The sequence below is a fragment of the Diadema antillarum genome, unplaced genomic scaffold, assembly GCF_040938485.1.
Source record: "Diadema antillarum isolate AM-2024a unplaced genomic scaffold, OU_Dant_1.0 scf00000182, whole genome shotgun sequence".
In the NCBI taxonomy this organism is placed as follows: Eukaryota; Metazoa; Echinodermata; class Echinoidea; order Diadematoida; family Diadematidae; genus Diadema; species Diadema antillarum.
The window spans coordinates 478,680-496,898 of NW_027271071.1; the positions used below are offsets into that span (position 1 = coordinate 478,680).

Here is an 18,219-nt window from a genome sequence, read left to right on the forward strand (position 1 = left end):
GGATGAACGAATAAACAAACAACAAACAAAAATCTAACTATGTTCTCCTAGGGCTTGTCAGGACAACAACACATCTGTTTGATCTTGCATTCCTCATGAAACCAATCACTCCTCACAGAGGCATATCATATGACATTATACAGGGTACTTGACCTGTGGCATCTTACTACTATTTCCACACAAGTCTTGCCATGAAAACTGTTGCAATTGAAGACCCAGCATCATGGGCATACCATGGAGTGGTAGAGCTGGCTCAGCTCGGATATATTCGAGAATCCCATGATGAATTGTGTACAGCTTTATTACTGGTCTCTATGTGAGTACATAAACAGCCGCAGAATCTCGGCTGGAGTTGACTGTTACTGATGGGCGTACGCTTCAATGCACATATTCACTGACGGGCGCTTTTCATGGCTTTCGAATGTACCTCGGTGCACAGCAAATGAAGATGGATTCAATCTGGGCCACCCATGTCTCCCCGTGCTACTGACTGTGTCTTTTAATGTAATCCAATATTTCATCTTGATAAATGAAGAAGTATAGTGAAGTTTGTAATGTATTCAAATAATATCTTATGCAGATTTTTTCATCTGCGACTTTAAGAATTAGCAAAATATATTTTGCTTACTTTCCTATCGACTCAAAAGATTACACGATGGTACAACACTGTGAAACCACCTTCACTATACCAAACTAAACAGACTGCTAGGCAGAAGGCTGCTCAATTATATAGGGTCACAAATTTTTAAAGGAGAATGAAACCAAAATATGCAAGTGAATTCAGTAAATGCAGCAATATTAGTAGAATACGTTAGTGAAGATAGAGGAAAATTTGACGATTAGTTCAAAAGTTCACGAGTTTTAAAGTACTGGTGGCACTATTGCTGGATGAGAAGAATACAACAATCTGTGATGTCGCGTTGGAGAATATAAAGAGAATTCGAAATGTTTTCATTTTTCTTGCATGATGACAAAGCATTTGACATACTTCTTTCAGAAAAGAAGGGGAATTATATTACCCTTCACATTTGTCAGTAACAAGTCAAGGGATGTGTGCTTTACATAAAAAGTGACATTTTGTGGAATTTTCTTAATATCGTTGTCCATGCACCACGTCCCAAACTGTTGTAGTCTTGTGATCCAGCAATGGCAGCAACAAAACTTTAAACAGTCATAAATTTCAAACGGATTGTCAGATTTTTATCGAATTTCACTGATGTGCTCTACTAATATTGCCACATTCACTCAATCTACGTGTATATTTAGGGAAAGCTCCCCTTTACGTAGCTTGATATGGCTGCTTCCTATCGGGTGCTACCAAAGTGAACTTAACATCATACAGTTTTCTGACCTGCAAATATCATGGCTGACAAAAGACAATCTGATTGCCATACTACTTGGTAGCGAATGAACATTCTCATGTCTTCCACGATTTGATCTTTACTGAATGGATGGGAAGTGCGCCCTGTCCTTTTCCCACAATGCCCTGATGGCTCTCTCGACTTCCTCGTCTGGAAACCTCTCGACGAAAGACTGGACGACGCCTGTAGCGGACTGGTCATACTCGGTAAGGACAACCTCTCCATCTGTCACAATGAGAGGGCGATATATATCAGAAATGCACAGCAGCACAATTTAAAACTACCTCTCACAACATGAACATCAAAAATCCACAGGTATGTTGGAAAGCTGTTGATGAATATAATGCACATATACAATTCATTCTTGCTGCAGCATATACATGTTTTGAATCTTGTCAGATCATGGAATTATTGTAATGCAAATAAAGAATATAATGAATGAATAAATAAACATAATAAATAAATAATAAACATGGAGTGCTTTAAAAAATGAACAACAACTCAGGGTGACATGGATACTGTGAATATGGTACAAGAAACAGTAACAGTGTACCTTAGTTCTGGTAGGTGTCTGTTTCCAAAAATTTGCATAAATAACATTATTCCATGTAACCATGCAGTAGATCTTAAGAATGTCCATTTCATAGTGACCAACACCATTTACCATGCTAATCAGCCCAATGTCAACACTTTACAGAAGACTGAGAAAACTGCCAAGTGTTAAAAATTCTGGAGGTCAAAGACTAACCTGATCCGACAAAGGTATTGCACTGCACAAAGATCCTGCGGGGCTGCTTCCGATCAAGAACCACCTGACGCAGGGACAGGAACTTCTCTGGCGTGCTGTCGTCGACGACACTGTAGCCATTGAAGAAGGCCTTGCCTGTCTCAAAGTCTCCAAGGGACTTGTAGACCTATGTTGCAAAAGAAACAAGAAAAAATTATCGTAAATGACACTAATTTCTAAGAGGGACAATTTTGCGAAGACATTGAGTGCCACATGACAGAAAGAAAGAAGTGGAAGTTTTGGAAGAAAAACATTGTACAAACTACCATTTTGGTATTGACAATTGCATTCTAAATCTTGAGTGACTCTGCTCAAAGTATCTCTAGTATTTCATATCTAATTCCTTTCATACAAATTTGACATAAATCATAATTTGATCACTTTAAATGCAAATGCAAACAAGGAATTGGTACACAAGTGATGTCATGATCATGTGACTAAACTTACAAATAGAGAAAATACACAAAGGCTCATTACAGGACAACTTATTAATTAAATTTTAAAATCAATAGCAATAATAATAATAATAATACAACGCTTTATAGCACATATCACTGCTGTAATGTACATCTCAATGCACTTTGGTGAGGGAAAACAGGACAGAAAGATGCTATTAAATGCAAATGTAAGTCATTCAAAATGCTTTTTTGATAAATATATTTTCAGGACTGTTATAAACTTGGGAGTTGTGGATGAGTCCTTCAAAGAAGATGGGATAGGATTCCAAAGTTAAGGAGCAGCGTGAGCGAAAGATTGCTCTCCATAAAACTTGGTCTGAACAACAGGACAATGGAAGATGTCTTGAGCCGAGATTGTGGGAAAATTTAAACTTTACCATGGATTTGCTGAGATATTCTGAAACCATTAACTGGAGACACTGGTAAGTCAGAAGTAGTTCTTTGAACATTGCATTAGTAACTATCTTAATTCTTGTCCACTATCACTCATATATTTTCCCCGATGTAGTGCTGTGATTACATTGACTTTCTTTTTAATGACATAAACAAAATACAAAATACAATGGTAATAGAAAAAGATCACACAGTATCATTATCCAACCTGAATACTAATCATATGTTTCAGTGAGGGAGCTCATAATAATACTTGAGGGGGAGAGAGAGAAAAAAATGATTCCCTTATAATGGTTTATTGTCACAGTGAATTTGCTTCACTACGACATATTACATACCTGCAATTTCCTCAGGAAAGTACCGATGGCCTCCTTGCCGACCGTCTCAATCTTGGTGCGGTCAATCTGAATCACCACATCGTCCTTCCCATCCTCTCCAGTGGTCCTGGTCACCTTGACCAGACCCTCCCCGGCCTCCAGCAGCACTCGTAGGATGACGTATCGAGCCTGCATGTGAGCCTACATGTGGGGACACAGCACAACCATGGGGGGAAAAAAAACTGGGGGTTTATACAGCCCTTGAAAACAACAAAGGCAAGTTTTTACAAATCTACATCCTGTGACTGTATACACTAGATATTTAGCAAGTCTAATTTGTTTTCATTATTTTCACGACTGGAATCAAGTTAAGTGTACACATGCCGTTAATATTTTGCGCAAGTCTCGTGGCCTCGTGGCCAAAGATTCTGGAAGCACCCACGCATAATTATTAAACACAAGAGATAAGTTCATGACCGGAATCAAGTAAGTGTGCACATGCCGTTGACATTTTGGACAAGCTTCAAGCAAAGTGCCTGGTTAGAAGGAACTATTTTTTTAACATCTAGAAGTGAACAAAAACCCTTTTATCAGTACATTCCATCCAGTTTGTCCATTAAACAACTAGCCACTGAGTTACAATTGAAATCTATTTTATGATCAATTGCATGTGCAATCATTCATTTAAGTATATGGCACAATATTCCTGGTTGATACCATTTGCTGACTATTGCTAGTCACCTGGGGTGAACTACCAGGGGTCCGCATCATTCCCCTATTATCTTGTGTGGGTATGCAGGTGGGCCACTTGACCAGGTTAGCGCTCTTCTCTTTTCGATGAATGAATGAATGAATGTGTGAGTTACAGCCAACTCACACAAGGAACCTCCGTTTAATGTCCTATCCAAGTGACAGCGTGTTTTTGCCTCTTACTAGAGGGGGATGGAATGCTTACACGCAATATCGCTCAGTGAGACTTGGTAATCAAACCCAGCATCCTTGGATCTGGAGGCAGACACGCTACCAACTGAGCCAAATCACCGCCCTATGTCCTATCACACAAGGGTCCAGGGCCCTGTTTCATAAAACCTGTTGTCAATAACAAGTTACAATAGTTGTTATAAGCTACTGAAATCCTTGCATTTGATTGGATGAGAGCAAATTTGTCATTGAAATGTGGCAGTTGATACTGATAACAAGTCATATATGAAACAGGACCCAGGTCTCAAGTACATCATTACACAGAGAACCAAATATATAATCCATTCCAGAGAGACTCACTTGTCTCCAAGTCTTGGTCTCCGGTGTGTAGAACTCCAGACCCAGGATACCAGCCCGCACCATGTTCAGCCAGTTGACGTAGATGATGTCATCGGCCATCTGACCCTCGTGGCCAAAGATTCTACATGCACCCAGGCATGATTATTAAACACAAGATATTAGTTCACAGATGTCTATTTTGAGGGTTATTCACTTAAAAGTGTCTTTATCAAACAAATGAAGTTAACTATTTTGGCAGAGAAATGATCATTCATGTCACCCAGAATATTTGCATCTTTACATCACATAACCCAAATGCTGCTGACAGAGGATGTTTCATGGACATTCAAGAACAAAGCAGGTCTCTCAAGTTATATATATTTCTTATCTATGGACAATTACCCATTCACAATTTGTCTCAATTTTTCACACATAAACCAAGAGCGAAAGTGCATTTCTAGTGATTTGCTACTAAATTATTTCCCTTTTTCTCTCATGAACTCAACAAGTCCAACCTAAAATCACATTTGCATTCACTGGCATAACATTTACCTGTGAATCACTCCAAATGGTAAACGTTAAAACAGCTATACTTCAATCTCAAGCACTTCGGCCAAAACATAAGCACTATCCTCTATCATGCCCTGTTAAAAAATAGTTACTTATCAGTTACTGTGTGTATAACTATCTGTGTATTGATTACATATAAAGAAGTTGTTATACTGTACATAAGCATGAACATCAATGATTTAAAACTTGATCTTAATATCATATATTCTGTATTTTTGTAACTATCATTCTGTATATATCAGTCTTACTAGAAATTATGCAAATTCTCTGTGCAATTCAACCACTTGGTTGTGACGGACAAGATGACAATAAAACTTTTATTTAATTCAATTCAATCCAATCAATACTTACTTGAGTGCATCTCTGGAGATACACAGATAAAGACCAACACACTCTGCACGACACTCCTCGTACGGGGACGCAATCACTGGAAATTTGGAATCCCACACCTCTCCGTGCTTGTACCATGTTGATATCTAGGATTCAAAAGTGTTTGCAATGTAGTATAGTTTTAGTTATTATACCTCGTCTCGAGAGAAAACTGCTACACGGTGTTGAAAATGGTTGATTTTGATACGGATAATCACTGGGGCTCACAAAACTTAAACAGAGTTAGTAAAATTTATCAAATTTTCCAATACTCACAAATGCAAGCACTGATTTGGACATATGAGATCACGACAATCTTTTGAATTACAATAATGATTATGTACCAACATGATTTGATCATGATATTCCTGCCTAAAATCTGCCGTGATTTAATACCTAAAAAAAAAAAAGGTTTGTATTGCCAAAAGAACAAATGTGACACACTTTCCTCATTGATAGTGTTTGCCAATGCAACATCAAATTGTCAAATCAAAGTAATGCAGTAACATCAATCAATCATAACTTATTGAAGAAATAATTTCACACAATGATGATGGGACAAATATATGAAAGATGCAGGAATGAAAAGCTTTCTGGGGATGGGAAACGCTTAATGAGAGGTATACCTTTTCACCAGTTTCCGTGTGTCTGACTGTGTCACGGTCAAAGTTGAAGTTGCCCTTGTCGTCTTCCTTGAAGAGTTTGCCGCTCCCATGTCCGAGCAACTCATGCAACCCAACCTGCACTTCAAAGGATGGTCCCTTCAGTTTCTTGTAGTACTCCTGTACCAGAGGGAGCAGCAAAACCATCACTGATGAAATATTTATGGCACTACAAAAAATTTGCAAACAGAAACACTACATAGGACAGAATTCATTTTGTGATCGTGCCTTCTCGCATAAATATGAAGATCATTGTACACAAATATGAAACAAAAATGGGCAACATGCAGTGTGCCATTGTGCAATATGCAGAGCAGAACATTAAAGATACTTGAGAATTATTTCTGATAAGGTAGGCATATGCAAATCTTCTATGGTCCATTCAATCACATAGTTCACACAAGTTAAAGGTCCAGTTTACCTTTGGGAGTAGTTATTTAAAAAAAATTGTTCTAGATATCACATTTGACGCATATGCGTAGGTCAGTTATATCCCAAAACATCCTGCCATATAAGAATTTTGCAATAAAAACCTGAGATATAAGATATCCCTATTTTTCTCAATAAACCATATCTGTAGACGGTTTAGTCTGGGAACAGTTTTATTATAACTACCGTTCACATTTAACTTTGATTATACTAATTCAAATTTTTACATTCGTTGTTTCTATCACTAACTCACATTTTAAACTATTTTGAAGCACTAATGCTTGTTTTTTTCATATGCAAATGGTAAATTATGCCTTTAAGACTGAAGGCAGGATTCAACATAAGCAGAGGCCTGGTGGCCACGGACCACTGACAATTGATGTTGGGCCACCAAACTTCCAAGGTAGCTATCTTTTGGTGGCCTGTTTTGGCAGCTTATATTGAAAAAGATTCTTTTTCTTTCCATTTTCATTTTGGGCCACCACATTTCTTTTTCGAGCCACCGAAATTTCAAATTCAAAGAATTTTTCAGTGGCCAGAATGGGCCACCACAGAAAAAACTAGTGTCGAGCCCTGCAATGGGAATACAAATGAAAGAGTATGAGTATTCTGTATACACCACATAGATCTCTATTATCACATTTTAGAAATCGGGACATCCAGACAATTTTGCGAGTGGTTGAATTCTTGATAAAAAATTCACAAGGACAAAATGAAAAAGATTACCATATTTTGAGAGAAACATGAGTGATCCCTAAATTTGGAGACAGAATATAACACATTTGCTTTACGGGATGTGATATTTTCTCCCCTTGTTGATTTCATAAATATCGATTGCCAATTTCACAAAAATAACTAGAAAAGCAACGAGAGAGCACGGACCTCTGCAAAACGGCTCATTTCCACCCATATGTGCATAATTAAATTACCCAATTTTCTAATGATAAGAAGCCTTACCTCTTAAAGGCCTTGTGCTGCGCGGCGCCTTGAGCAGAGCACGCGCCTTAGTGCGCATATGCAAACCTCAAATATGCGCAGCTTGAACTCCCAAGTTATTGACCCTATTTGCCAAAAGACAAAAAATCTTTTAGAAATTCATACAAATTCCCAGATCACTACCAAAATTTAATCATCTGCTACCTGTCTCATCATTAACTTTTCCTGTAAGTTTCATCCAAATTTGTTCAGAAATTTTGGAGTCATTTTACAAACAGAAAAACAAACAAACGCTGACAAAAAAATAACCTCCTTGGCAGGGATAAAAATCCTGCAAATATACCATGTACATGGTATTTACTTGCATCTGCCGGTTCCTACCTTATTCACTTAATGTGTAAACTATTTTGAGTCATTTTTGTGGGAACAGGATTATCTTCCTCCATTTTACAAAATACAAACATATAAAAAAATCTGCACAATAAAGAGTTCATACTTTAAAACTTTTTCTTTATGATTTGCTGCAGTTCACTCAATGCATTAGGCAGGAAACACTGGTCAACAACTGATACTTGGGTAAGAGTAAGAAGTCTCCTCCAGAAATGATTTTCAAGTACCTTGTCTTCATCAGTGAGGAAGGTGACTTTCTCCTCCTTGCCGTAAGCAGACAACACGTTGCCTAGCGACACATTCTTGTATCCATCATCCTGTCTGATGTCATCATCTGCCAACAATATAACAACATCACAGCAGGAGAACAAAAAATTGACCATACATTTCCATATCTTGGGAAACACACACACACACAGAAACAAAATCCCACAAGTAACAGACTTTCAATCTGATCACTCATCAAGGGAGAAAACGAAATACTAAAGAAATGGAATATTTACATACAAATTTAACATACAAATACATTGCACACTGGTAACATTATTCCTCAAAAGAAAGTGTCAGTAGTACATTTAAGCTTTATGCCAAAAGGTCCCTAAGCATATTCCTTTATACTCCTACTTTGGATGTACGTTACCATAAATTTACATCAAAAGGTAAGCAGAACAAAGGATAAATACCCTGACAATCTTCGACTGTGAGCTACACAATTGTGAGATAAATTGATTCATGACTGTAAAAAACTTCTTCTCAACTAGATTTTAATCATAAACTTCATTGCAGACCAATTCAAACATATACTATTCGAATTCATGTACCTGAGGGGTGTTTCATAAAGCTGTTCTTAAAGTTCCGAACGACTTAAGAACGGCTGGTGTTCAGTTCTTGTGCTGAATAATTGAAATTCTGATAAGTATAGCACATCAGAACTGATCACCAGTCGTTCTTAAGTCGTTCGTAACTTTAAGAACAGCTTTATGAAACACCCCCTACTGGTAGATAATGCTCTATTTCACTTGCCATGGTAACCTATTCCTTCCAGTGAGACCTGGTATACCAGGCTCCTGTAGTGTCAACTTAGACAAGAATTTGGTATACCAGCTTTCCAAAATGTACACAAGCGTGTCTGCATTTGCGGCCTATATTCATGTTTAGTTGTATCATACCGAGTTGAAAAATAACTTTTAGCAAAAGAATACAGTTTCTGCTATCAGCAGCTGTCACTATATACACCATATATCTAGTAAGTCTTACTTTTTGCGAATCAGGATTTTCCAACAATTTTGTGGGTGGTTAAATTCGCGATTACTGAGTACAGAAAAGAACAGAAAAATGTATGTGTGCACATCACATCTATGTTAGGATTAGAGCAAATATTTTCGCGTGCTGTTAAATTTGAGAATAGCATCCGACTTGTCAAATGTGCAAAACTGAAAAAGCTCATAAAAAATATATGGCATGCACCGTAACATCCTAGTACATCGCATATTGCTTACAGTTTGGAATGTTGATGCCTGCTGGAATTCCAGAGGAAGCGTAACTGAGGATGTCGAGTGAGGTGAAATCTGGCCTCAGAAACTTGTCCTTCTCGTACTCCTTGGGCCATGGTAGCTGGGGGAGGAGCTCCTCAGCACTAGCGACGAGCGTGGCGAACTTGGCACTCATCTCCTTGTTCACCATGGCAACAAAGCCTGTCGAATAGGAGAGAGAAATTTTCAGCTTCATGTTGGGAGAATGTATGAGAAAGAGATGCGTACCTGCAACTGGCAGACTATTACTGATAAAGGGCTTATATACATTTAAAGGAGACCTCCGGATGGTTTTCAGACTTTTACATTTGAACAACTATAAATTAGTTATAACGAGTACCGAGTTTCAGAATTCATAGTGATTAGGTTGAGGAATAAGAATGTTTTCAAAATTTACAACAAATTGCAATGAACACGGATGATGACATGGCAGCCTCACCATAAGAATGTATGAGCTGGGGCTCAAGGAAGCAGAACAAAAGAAGATGGCATGCATACATTCTACACAGGTGAACTTGTTTAATAAGCAAGTGGTATTGTAATGGAATTACACTGCTACATTTCTGAAATATGTGAGGCTCCTATGTCATCAACACTGTTCAGTGTAATTTGTTTGAGATTTTTCAAAGTACTGTTTCTCTGCTCAAGAACCACAATAAATTCCACAAATCTATACATGGTGCTGTTGAGTTATGTGCTTCATGATGTAAAATTATGAAAAACATCTGGAATGCCCCTTTAAGCATGCCTGCATTTATTTTGGTCGTCACATATTCAAGTATTTAACCTCAATCGTTTCTTCAAAGAGAACCAATGTCTGAAATGTTTGAAGAAATGTTTGAAAATACACTGGCTTTCATAAGTATGCCAATTGTATGCACCCAAGCATAAAACCCTGGTTTGTGGCAGACAAGGTCCGGCCAACATTTCTTACTTCTCTTTTTACAATCTCTAATCTTACCTTCCCATTCTCCACGACTGCCAAAGGGGTCACGGTAGCTTTCAATGAAGCCGATGTACCTGGAAAACAGAACAGAAGAAAACCAATTTACACTACAGAAACATTTTATAACTTTACAGCTGCACAAATACGTACATGCAAAACTCTACTCTTATTCATATTTATAAACTTCTGAAAATGTCATCAGCAAGTGAATGTTCTTGGGGGAAAAAGATGTGATTTTCCCATCAGTATTTCACATTTTACATTAATGTCTTGATTAGAAGGGGATATAACATCGCTACAGCTGCATTAGCTGACATTCAAACACTGATGATCGACAGAAATATTTGGCATGGCATTGTGTACTCGATCTCGTCTATCAAGTAGTAGCAGTAACATCCCTGCCGTCTTTCTTCTTAAAGATAATATAAAGTTTTGGTACCTCAAAAGTTTCCCTGAGTTTCCTTGTCTTAGTTTGTGTTTCAGGTTAAAGTACCTTTCATATAACTAACACTGTGAGAATTACTCGCCCCAAAGTGCTCTCATGTCTTAGTAATCATGCAATAATGGTTTTGCGACAGAGCAGAGCGGGCTCTGAAAAACTCGAACGAGCCGTTAGTTTTACTCGGTACCGCGACAATCCAGAGACTCCAACTCTCCAATTTTCGATGGGAGATCTCCCGCCGAAAACCCATTTTTGCAAAATCTCCCGTTCTCCCGTTTGAGATTTAATTTCTCCCGCCCTGGCTCAATGTCTCCCGTTGGAAAGGATTTCTTACTTATTGCTATCGTATGTTGCAAAAATAAGCCTTAGATAGCACCAGAGAGCATCTATAACCCTATGAACTTCGCGCTTTGCACACATAAACTTGTGTCTCCTGTTTGCTAGGGGTTTCAGGCGGGAGAATCTCCAGATCAAAAGGTGCTTGGGGTTGGAGTCTCTGACAATCAATATACACGTATCGTACGAAACCATTATTGCATGATTACTAAGACATGAGAGCACTTTGGGGCGAGTAAGTCTCACAGTGTTAGTTATATGAAAGGTACTTTAACCTGAAACACAAACTAAGACAAGGAAACTAAGGGAAACTTTTGAGGTACCAAAACTTTATATTATCTTTAAACAGAATTACGCCGCTCAGTAACAAAGATATGTTTACTGAAGAGCCAAGAAGGTTAATATTCCAGAAGAGGAGAACTTCAGCAAAAGGCTTCATTCCACCCATCCTCCCTTCTTACGTTTCAACGATGGGTCCCTTGTCCTTGATCCAATATCTAGAGCCTTCCTTGTGGGCATCGATGGAACCATTGCTGAAGCTCTTCACATAGTTTTCCATCATGGCTCGCTCGTTCTCATTGGCAGCCCATTCCTACAAGACATGGAGAGTGTCAGCCATGTAAAACCGCATCCAGTCTGACACAGGAATCTCTAAATATTCTCTTTTCTTGCACAAGACAAACAAGATTAGAAATGACATGAAGTGCCCATCATGAAAAGCACTGCTGTATTAAATCAAGCTTTCATTCCGCCCCTAAAAAGAAAAACAAATAAGCCTACATACAATCTGCTGTTCTTTGTCGCATAAAATGTACTGAATTCTTTTATGCACCATCTATCCACCACAAATGTCTTGTATGTCTTTTCAAACTTCAGCAGACTAAAAGCAGGACTTTCCCATCAACATGCACCACAACGTGGGGGATGAAGTTTGTAAGGCATACCACAACTAATGCAGTTTTGACAGCAAGCCCATGCCAAATATTCACCAAACATGGCAAATAAAAATATCTTAATCATATATGCTTCAACATCATTCCAATTATTATGAAGACAGTTAAACCTACACTGCCTTGGACATCATCTCTGGCTCTGATTATTGCAGATTTGTGAACATTTAATGACTGAAAGATCAGCTAAGGACACTTGCAGCCATAACTGCTATAAAAGTGAAAATGTTTGTGTGAGTGATTTTTCAGGCTTAGCCGAGTAAGATGAATTGCTTGCTTTTAATCTCGCAGAATCAAAATATAACCTAGTATTACATACAACAAGCAAAAAAAATTTGCATGCTTTGATTTTTTTTTTTTTTTGGTGAGATTCACATAGTGCAAAATGCATGAAATTTCCACACCACAAAAACTTCCACTTTTACAGTATTGCTAGAAATTGGACAGACACAACAACGAACACAAATCGTTGTGCGCACAGCAGAATGCTGTTAACGCACTTTCCTGTGCATGGCAGAATGTTGTTAACCCTATGCACACTCCTACAGCCTAGCAATAATCTGCCATGCGCAGGGAAGCACGTTAATGACAATCTGCCGTGTGCAAGACGAAATATGTTCCTAAATGATTGATAGGCAATCAGCACAATGATAGTTCTTCGCTTAGAAGATTTTTTTTAATTTCATTTGGCAGAGACAAATCCAAAATACCAATAAAAGAAACAAGATTTACGACATTTGATGATAGTCTTACCCCAGCTTTCCTGAGGTTGTCAACCACGCCTGCCATGAGCGGTCCGTAGTCTCCACGGGTCACGCTAAAGGTCACGCCCTCAAAGTCAAATGACCCAAATTCAATGTCGCAATCACCACCTAGAGGGAGTATAAGGCATGAAGGTTAAACAAAAGAATGTCCATAGAGGTACACACAGTATCAATCTTTTGCACTGTATATTCCAAGCAATTCATTGTGTGCACCACATCACATTATCCATTAGCAGTATTTTCTAGTAGATCACAATCTTATCACATTTTTCTTCTTAAAACATGGAACAATTTTACACAAAACTGTCAGTAGTCAGATAGTCTGTGAGTACACAGACATTTTTACAACAATTCCAAACGAATCTATCTTGAGCTACACTAAAATAATAAATTTAGTGAATGAAAAAAAAAGGAGCTAGACTGAAAGATACAGAAAAACTTTAAACTTCAAAGAAAGACATTGCAAAATAACACACTTATTTGTATGCATCTTTTCTTTCACATAGCAAAACCATATGTAAAATATTAGCAATATGTGCTAATGGCACCCCTTTCAACAAAAAAGCAAGATATATGTTACAATAAGCAAGATATAAGTTTTCCTTGCAATGGCAACCCAGATCAGTCGTAGAATTCTCACATTTGGTTAGATAACATACTGGTAAGCCTGATTTCATACCCTTCTTCTTACCATCTGCAGTGGCTAGCGACGAAGCCAGTCTGATCTCATAGGTCACTTTCTTGTTGTCATCCAGGGTCTTCATTAGTCTCGTGTTGTATGCGCTGATGTTCTGGTAATTAGGAAGATGTGATTATAAAAGACAAGTGACCTGTGTGTGTTTATTACAAATATATGCATATATTCCTCTTTGTCCTGTCAAGGTCTTCTATGATCCTCACATCTTGAAACATATTCACATTCCACCACTTCTTCTGGCACAAGGCTGAATTTTTCATCTACACCTATGGTGACAATATCACTTCTTGACATTATGGTGAGATTTTATTGATTGGGAAAACACTATTCTCAAGCCATGCATACTCTATCACTCAAGACATACCCAGGTATATTCTTTTATCCACACCCTAGACATTTCTCGGTTACCCTGTGCTTTTATAATCATACAACAATATAAAACATTATCACATGTACAAGCATTAATCATTTAGTTTGAATCCAAGGGGGTGGGGGATATTCAATCCATAGTGAAAATGTACACTTGAACTGCACACATATAGCAAACCATAAAACAAAATTTAACTGTATTGAAAAACCTGGATTCAGCTTTTTCCATATGCTATTACCACCCAAAGGTTCTGTGACTGAAAGATCCAGATCTTACAGGTTTAACAAGATTTTAATATGTTGCAAGTGTCAGCAAACCTTCTCAGTCATGAACTTCTTCGCCATTTCAGCATCTTCTAGCGTACAGTTGTCAGAGAAGTAAGTCGTCACGCCCTGCAAAAATAAAGAGCAATACATAAAAACAACATAAAAGCAGAAGGCAAGAGCTTTGCAAATTGCACTTCATATGACACAAAGACTACCCAATATCACCATCTTTAAAAAATGGTAAAGAAACTCACAACTTCCCTTTCACTTTAATCCAGGCTATAGCTTTATTACAAACAGAAAAAAAAAACCCACAAAACAAAAGATAAGATTTGCTGTTTTGGTCCTATAAGGGTAACCATCACTACCAGAGCTTTTGTGCGAGTATAACATGTTTTCAGAAGAGCGTCATGAATCAGGATTCCTCGTCCCTTGAAGATAAAATCCATGCATTAGGCCAAAAAAAAAAAATTGTTGCATTGGCGAAACCCGCCCGACCCTAAAAATTCCGCCGACCCCATGTTTTTTTATTATTTTTTTTGCTATCGATATCAGATATCTTGTTGATTGCGATCGCGATCGCACAAACCCAGAAGTGGAAACGGCTCTGGGGATATCGGATGTACGAGGGAGAGATCTAGCGCCTCGCATAAGCCTTCCTTGATCAGTACGTCATCTGTTTCCAACACGGAAACGTACTCTAACAAGATTTATTCAGTGTATACGTAGCATTCAGACTGCGATGTATTGTGCACAGTTTTGCCATAGGTTTCTTGTGTGGAGAACTTACACGAATCTGTATATGTGGGACTGTAATAGACATCGCCGTGTGCGATGAAAAGATCGTACATATGGGTCAATTTGCATCTATCTTATCTAAGTCAAAATAGTAAAATATGAAGTGAAAACATTCAGGATAGGGATTTCAACATCTTTAAATTCTGTGAAGGGGTATAATTCCAGTAATATCGGCCTCATAAATGATTTGTAGAATAGATGAACACAGCACATTCGGTGCAGCAGTTGTAACTGTTTACTGAGCTGAGCACGAGTTTTACACGTAAAATGCAGGTAGCAAAAAAAAAAAAAAAAAAAAAAAAAAATCCGCCCGACCGACCCTATTTGAAAATCTCATGTTACGCCAATGCAACAATTTTTTTTTTTTTGCCTTATACAAGTTAACCTTGACTGTCTGAGGGCCACTGGGAGATGCCAAGGGTGTTCACAAAAAAAGAAAATAAAATCCACTCAAATTTTTCCTGTATAACTGCTACCTGGAATGATGTAACTTGTGCTATGACATGATACATGATACATCTGCTCTGATACAAACCATCATCTTCATTTGGAAATAATTTGGGGGAGGGTTACTTATGAAAGCTATTATGTTAATTATATGATATGACTGAGAGCATAAAGCTCTCCTTCATTGCTTCAACATTTACAACTTATACCATTGAAAAAGGTAAAATGCAACACAATTCAGATGTATTACACAATAGAGTTATGACAGAGGTCATCATAACAAAGCGATAACAAATCAGATTAAACAAAGAACAAGAAGAGAGAAGTGAAGTAAATTGAAAGAAAGAGGTGTCCCATAAGAGCCACAAAGGGCTTGCAGTGATGGGATCACCTGCAATAAAAAAAGATTCAAGTTTGGGCTCCATGTGGACCACTGACCTCGTCTCCGAGACCAAGTTGCTGCTCCCGCTTCTCCAGGGAGTACATAGCGGCCTTGACTTGGTCCCACTGCTGCTGTACACCCTTGGGATTGGCCTCGTATGCCTTGCTGGCTTGGACCACTGCTTCAAACCTAGCCTACATGTTAAAAACACATGATGATATTTGATGGTCGATACATACTGGCTTTCATCACATTCAGAAAGGAAAATTGTCATTAATTTGATTTGATAACATACTGTGCAAATTTGCAATTTTAAGCAAACCATACATGAAAAAGGCAAGATGAATAAAATGAGGTGCTTAGACAACTTCAGAATGCACTGTCATTTTAACAGAAAGATAAAGAGATAGGGACTCCAAGAGCATGGCATGGAGTGGCAGAGCACTAAAAAATGAAAGTGGAGATAGTGGCAGTGTAGGTGAATATTAATGAGCATTCACCATCAGGAAATCTGATGAACAGATGCTCCCTAAAACTCACAGAAGATTTTCCAATCCTTTAAAATGTACTCCAGTTTGATACTTGGAGGATGCTAACCATCTGTAAGTGTCATTTCACTCTGGTGCCTTCTGGCTAGTAAAACACGGGCCAGGCCAGTGCTAAACTAATGTTTCTCAAACTTTGTATAACAATGCCTTTCCATCCAGACATCTGGCTCAATAACTTTTAGAGCACCGGTACAGAATTTCCAACTCAGCTGTTCATAATATTGACATGAATGCCCTAATACAGAGCTTGATGCCATGTCATGAGGATCATATGGTCAACATGGATTGGGAATACAACCAACTTACCTCAGCCAGCTCAGGAATGAACTTGGTGTCTCCAAAAGACTTGTAGTTCCCCATGTTGGAGTAGAAGGCAGCTGCATAGGTCATGAAAGACTGCGTAGAATTCAAAAGTAATATCAGATTAACTACTGGGTACCGCAGATCAAATTTTACGTAAAGTCTAGTTTTCTGAAGGTGCGGTGCGACATCTGCAATCTAAATGACGTCATAAAATATCTCCAAGAGCAGTACAATCTAATCCCCTCCCCTGCAAAAACAAAAACAGGCACAAAACTAAGCAAACAAACAGATGCTCTATGACAACTGCATGTTTCACCATACATGTAGTCAAAATCTGTCTTCAATTTTTATTTTTAGTATTAAATTTTTACTATAATTTGACCTTCAATAGCATGCAACTTTGACTTGAGGTTAACCAACGCAAGGCATCTACCGATCTAGGAGATAACTGTCAGACTGGTTATGCACAGATGAATACATTTACACCCTCCAACATGCACAACAGTATGGCACGTACAGCAACTGGACACTAGACTAAGTGTTACTAGAAACACTGTAGAACAAGAAGGGAATTTTAGGTTAAGGTTATCAGGTAGACAATGTCAAATTATAGCAGCTTTATCTATGAGAATTATTTCATTATCATTGTTTGTTTTAGGTAAATTCATACCTGGAATTCATCTTCGGTGAGTCCCTTCCCAAGTGCTGAGTTCTTGAGCTGATCTAAGGGTTGGCTTTTGAAGATTTTCTGTAGAAGCAAAAATATGAGAGGAGACTCGGGACTTGTTTGAAAGAGGCAAACCAAACCACCGCTCCATGAAGCTTTGGCTATAAAATGGGCGTATTTCTTCTCCTTGCTTGTCAGACCCTCGAATGCTGTCTTGCACGCCAGGTTCACGAACGGAACATCGTTAGGAATAATAAACTGGGAATTTGCCATCGTGTAGTAAAAGTTTTTGCTCCGTTTGATGATACTACTGTCAGATCTACTACAAGTGTTACAGAAGCTGCTGTACCAACGTCTCACACCGCCGTCACACTCGCGCTCGCCAGAAGTATCGGCGTTGGAGATCAAACGGCAGCCGCTGAAGAGACGTTTGACCTGCGGGGTGACACTGCTGCGTCGAAGAGTTGACGTCAATTCCAGTCGTATAAACAGGTTTCTGGGAAATACCGACATAGGTGTAAGCCTACTGCACCTAAGATTTTTCGAAGCAGCGCCGATTGTATATGAAATAAAACATGAAAGTTTTAGGATTTGACGCGCTTCCAGTTCAGAGGGCAGTCACATGGCATGGTTACTATGCATGGACGAACGAGAGAGGCACACGCAAAGGTATAATCTGTTGTGCGCATGCGTAAATGCTTTGTGCACCTGTCATAGTCCTGTACAGTGATCGGAGGAGCCCGTGGAATACTCAGTAACGTACCAGGGGGTGGGGACTTTGAAAATATTGTCTGAGTGTGGATCTTTATAATATAATTACCAAATGTAAGATGAAATAT

General features: G+C 38.4%; 1 protein-coding gene across 1 annotated transcript; it reads right to left on the reverse strand.

Moving 5' to 3' along the window:
* Window positions 1-758: 758 nt before the first annotated feature.
* LOC139723143 (dipeptidyl peptidase 3-like) lies at window positions 759-17,978 on the reverse strand. The gene is made up of 16 exons (XM_071634405.1): window positions 17,384-17,978; window positions 16,717-16,806; window positions 15,919-16,056; window positions 14,287-14,361; window positions 13,594-13,693; window positions 12,892-13,010; window positions 11,650-11,780; window positions 10,426-10,484; window positions 9,432-9,626; window positions 8,160-8,266; window positions 6,142-6,297; window positions 5,498-5,622; window positions 4,598-4,718; window positions 3,338-3,517; window positions 2,110-2,275; window positions 759-1,586 (listed from the first exon to the last, which is right to left on the reverse strand). The coding sequence occupies exons 1-16, from the start codon at window positions 17,891-17,893 to the stop codon at window positions 1,441-1,443; spliced, it is 2,418 nt and encodes an 805-aa protein (XP_071490506.1). The 5' UTR covers window positions 17,894-17,978; the 3' UTR covers window positions 759-1,440.
* Window positions 17,979-18,219: the final 241 nt, after the last annotated feature.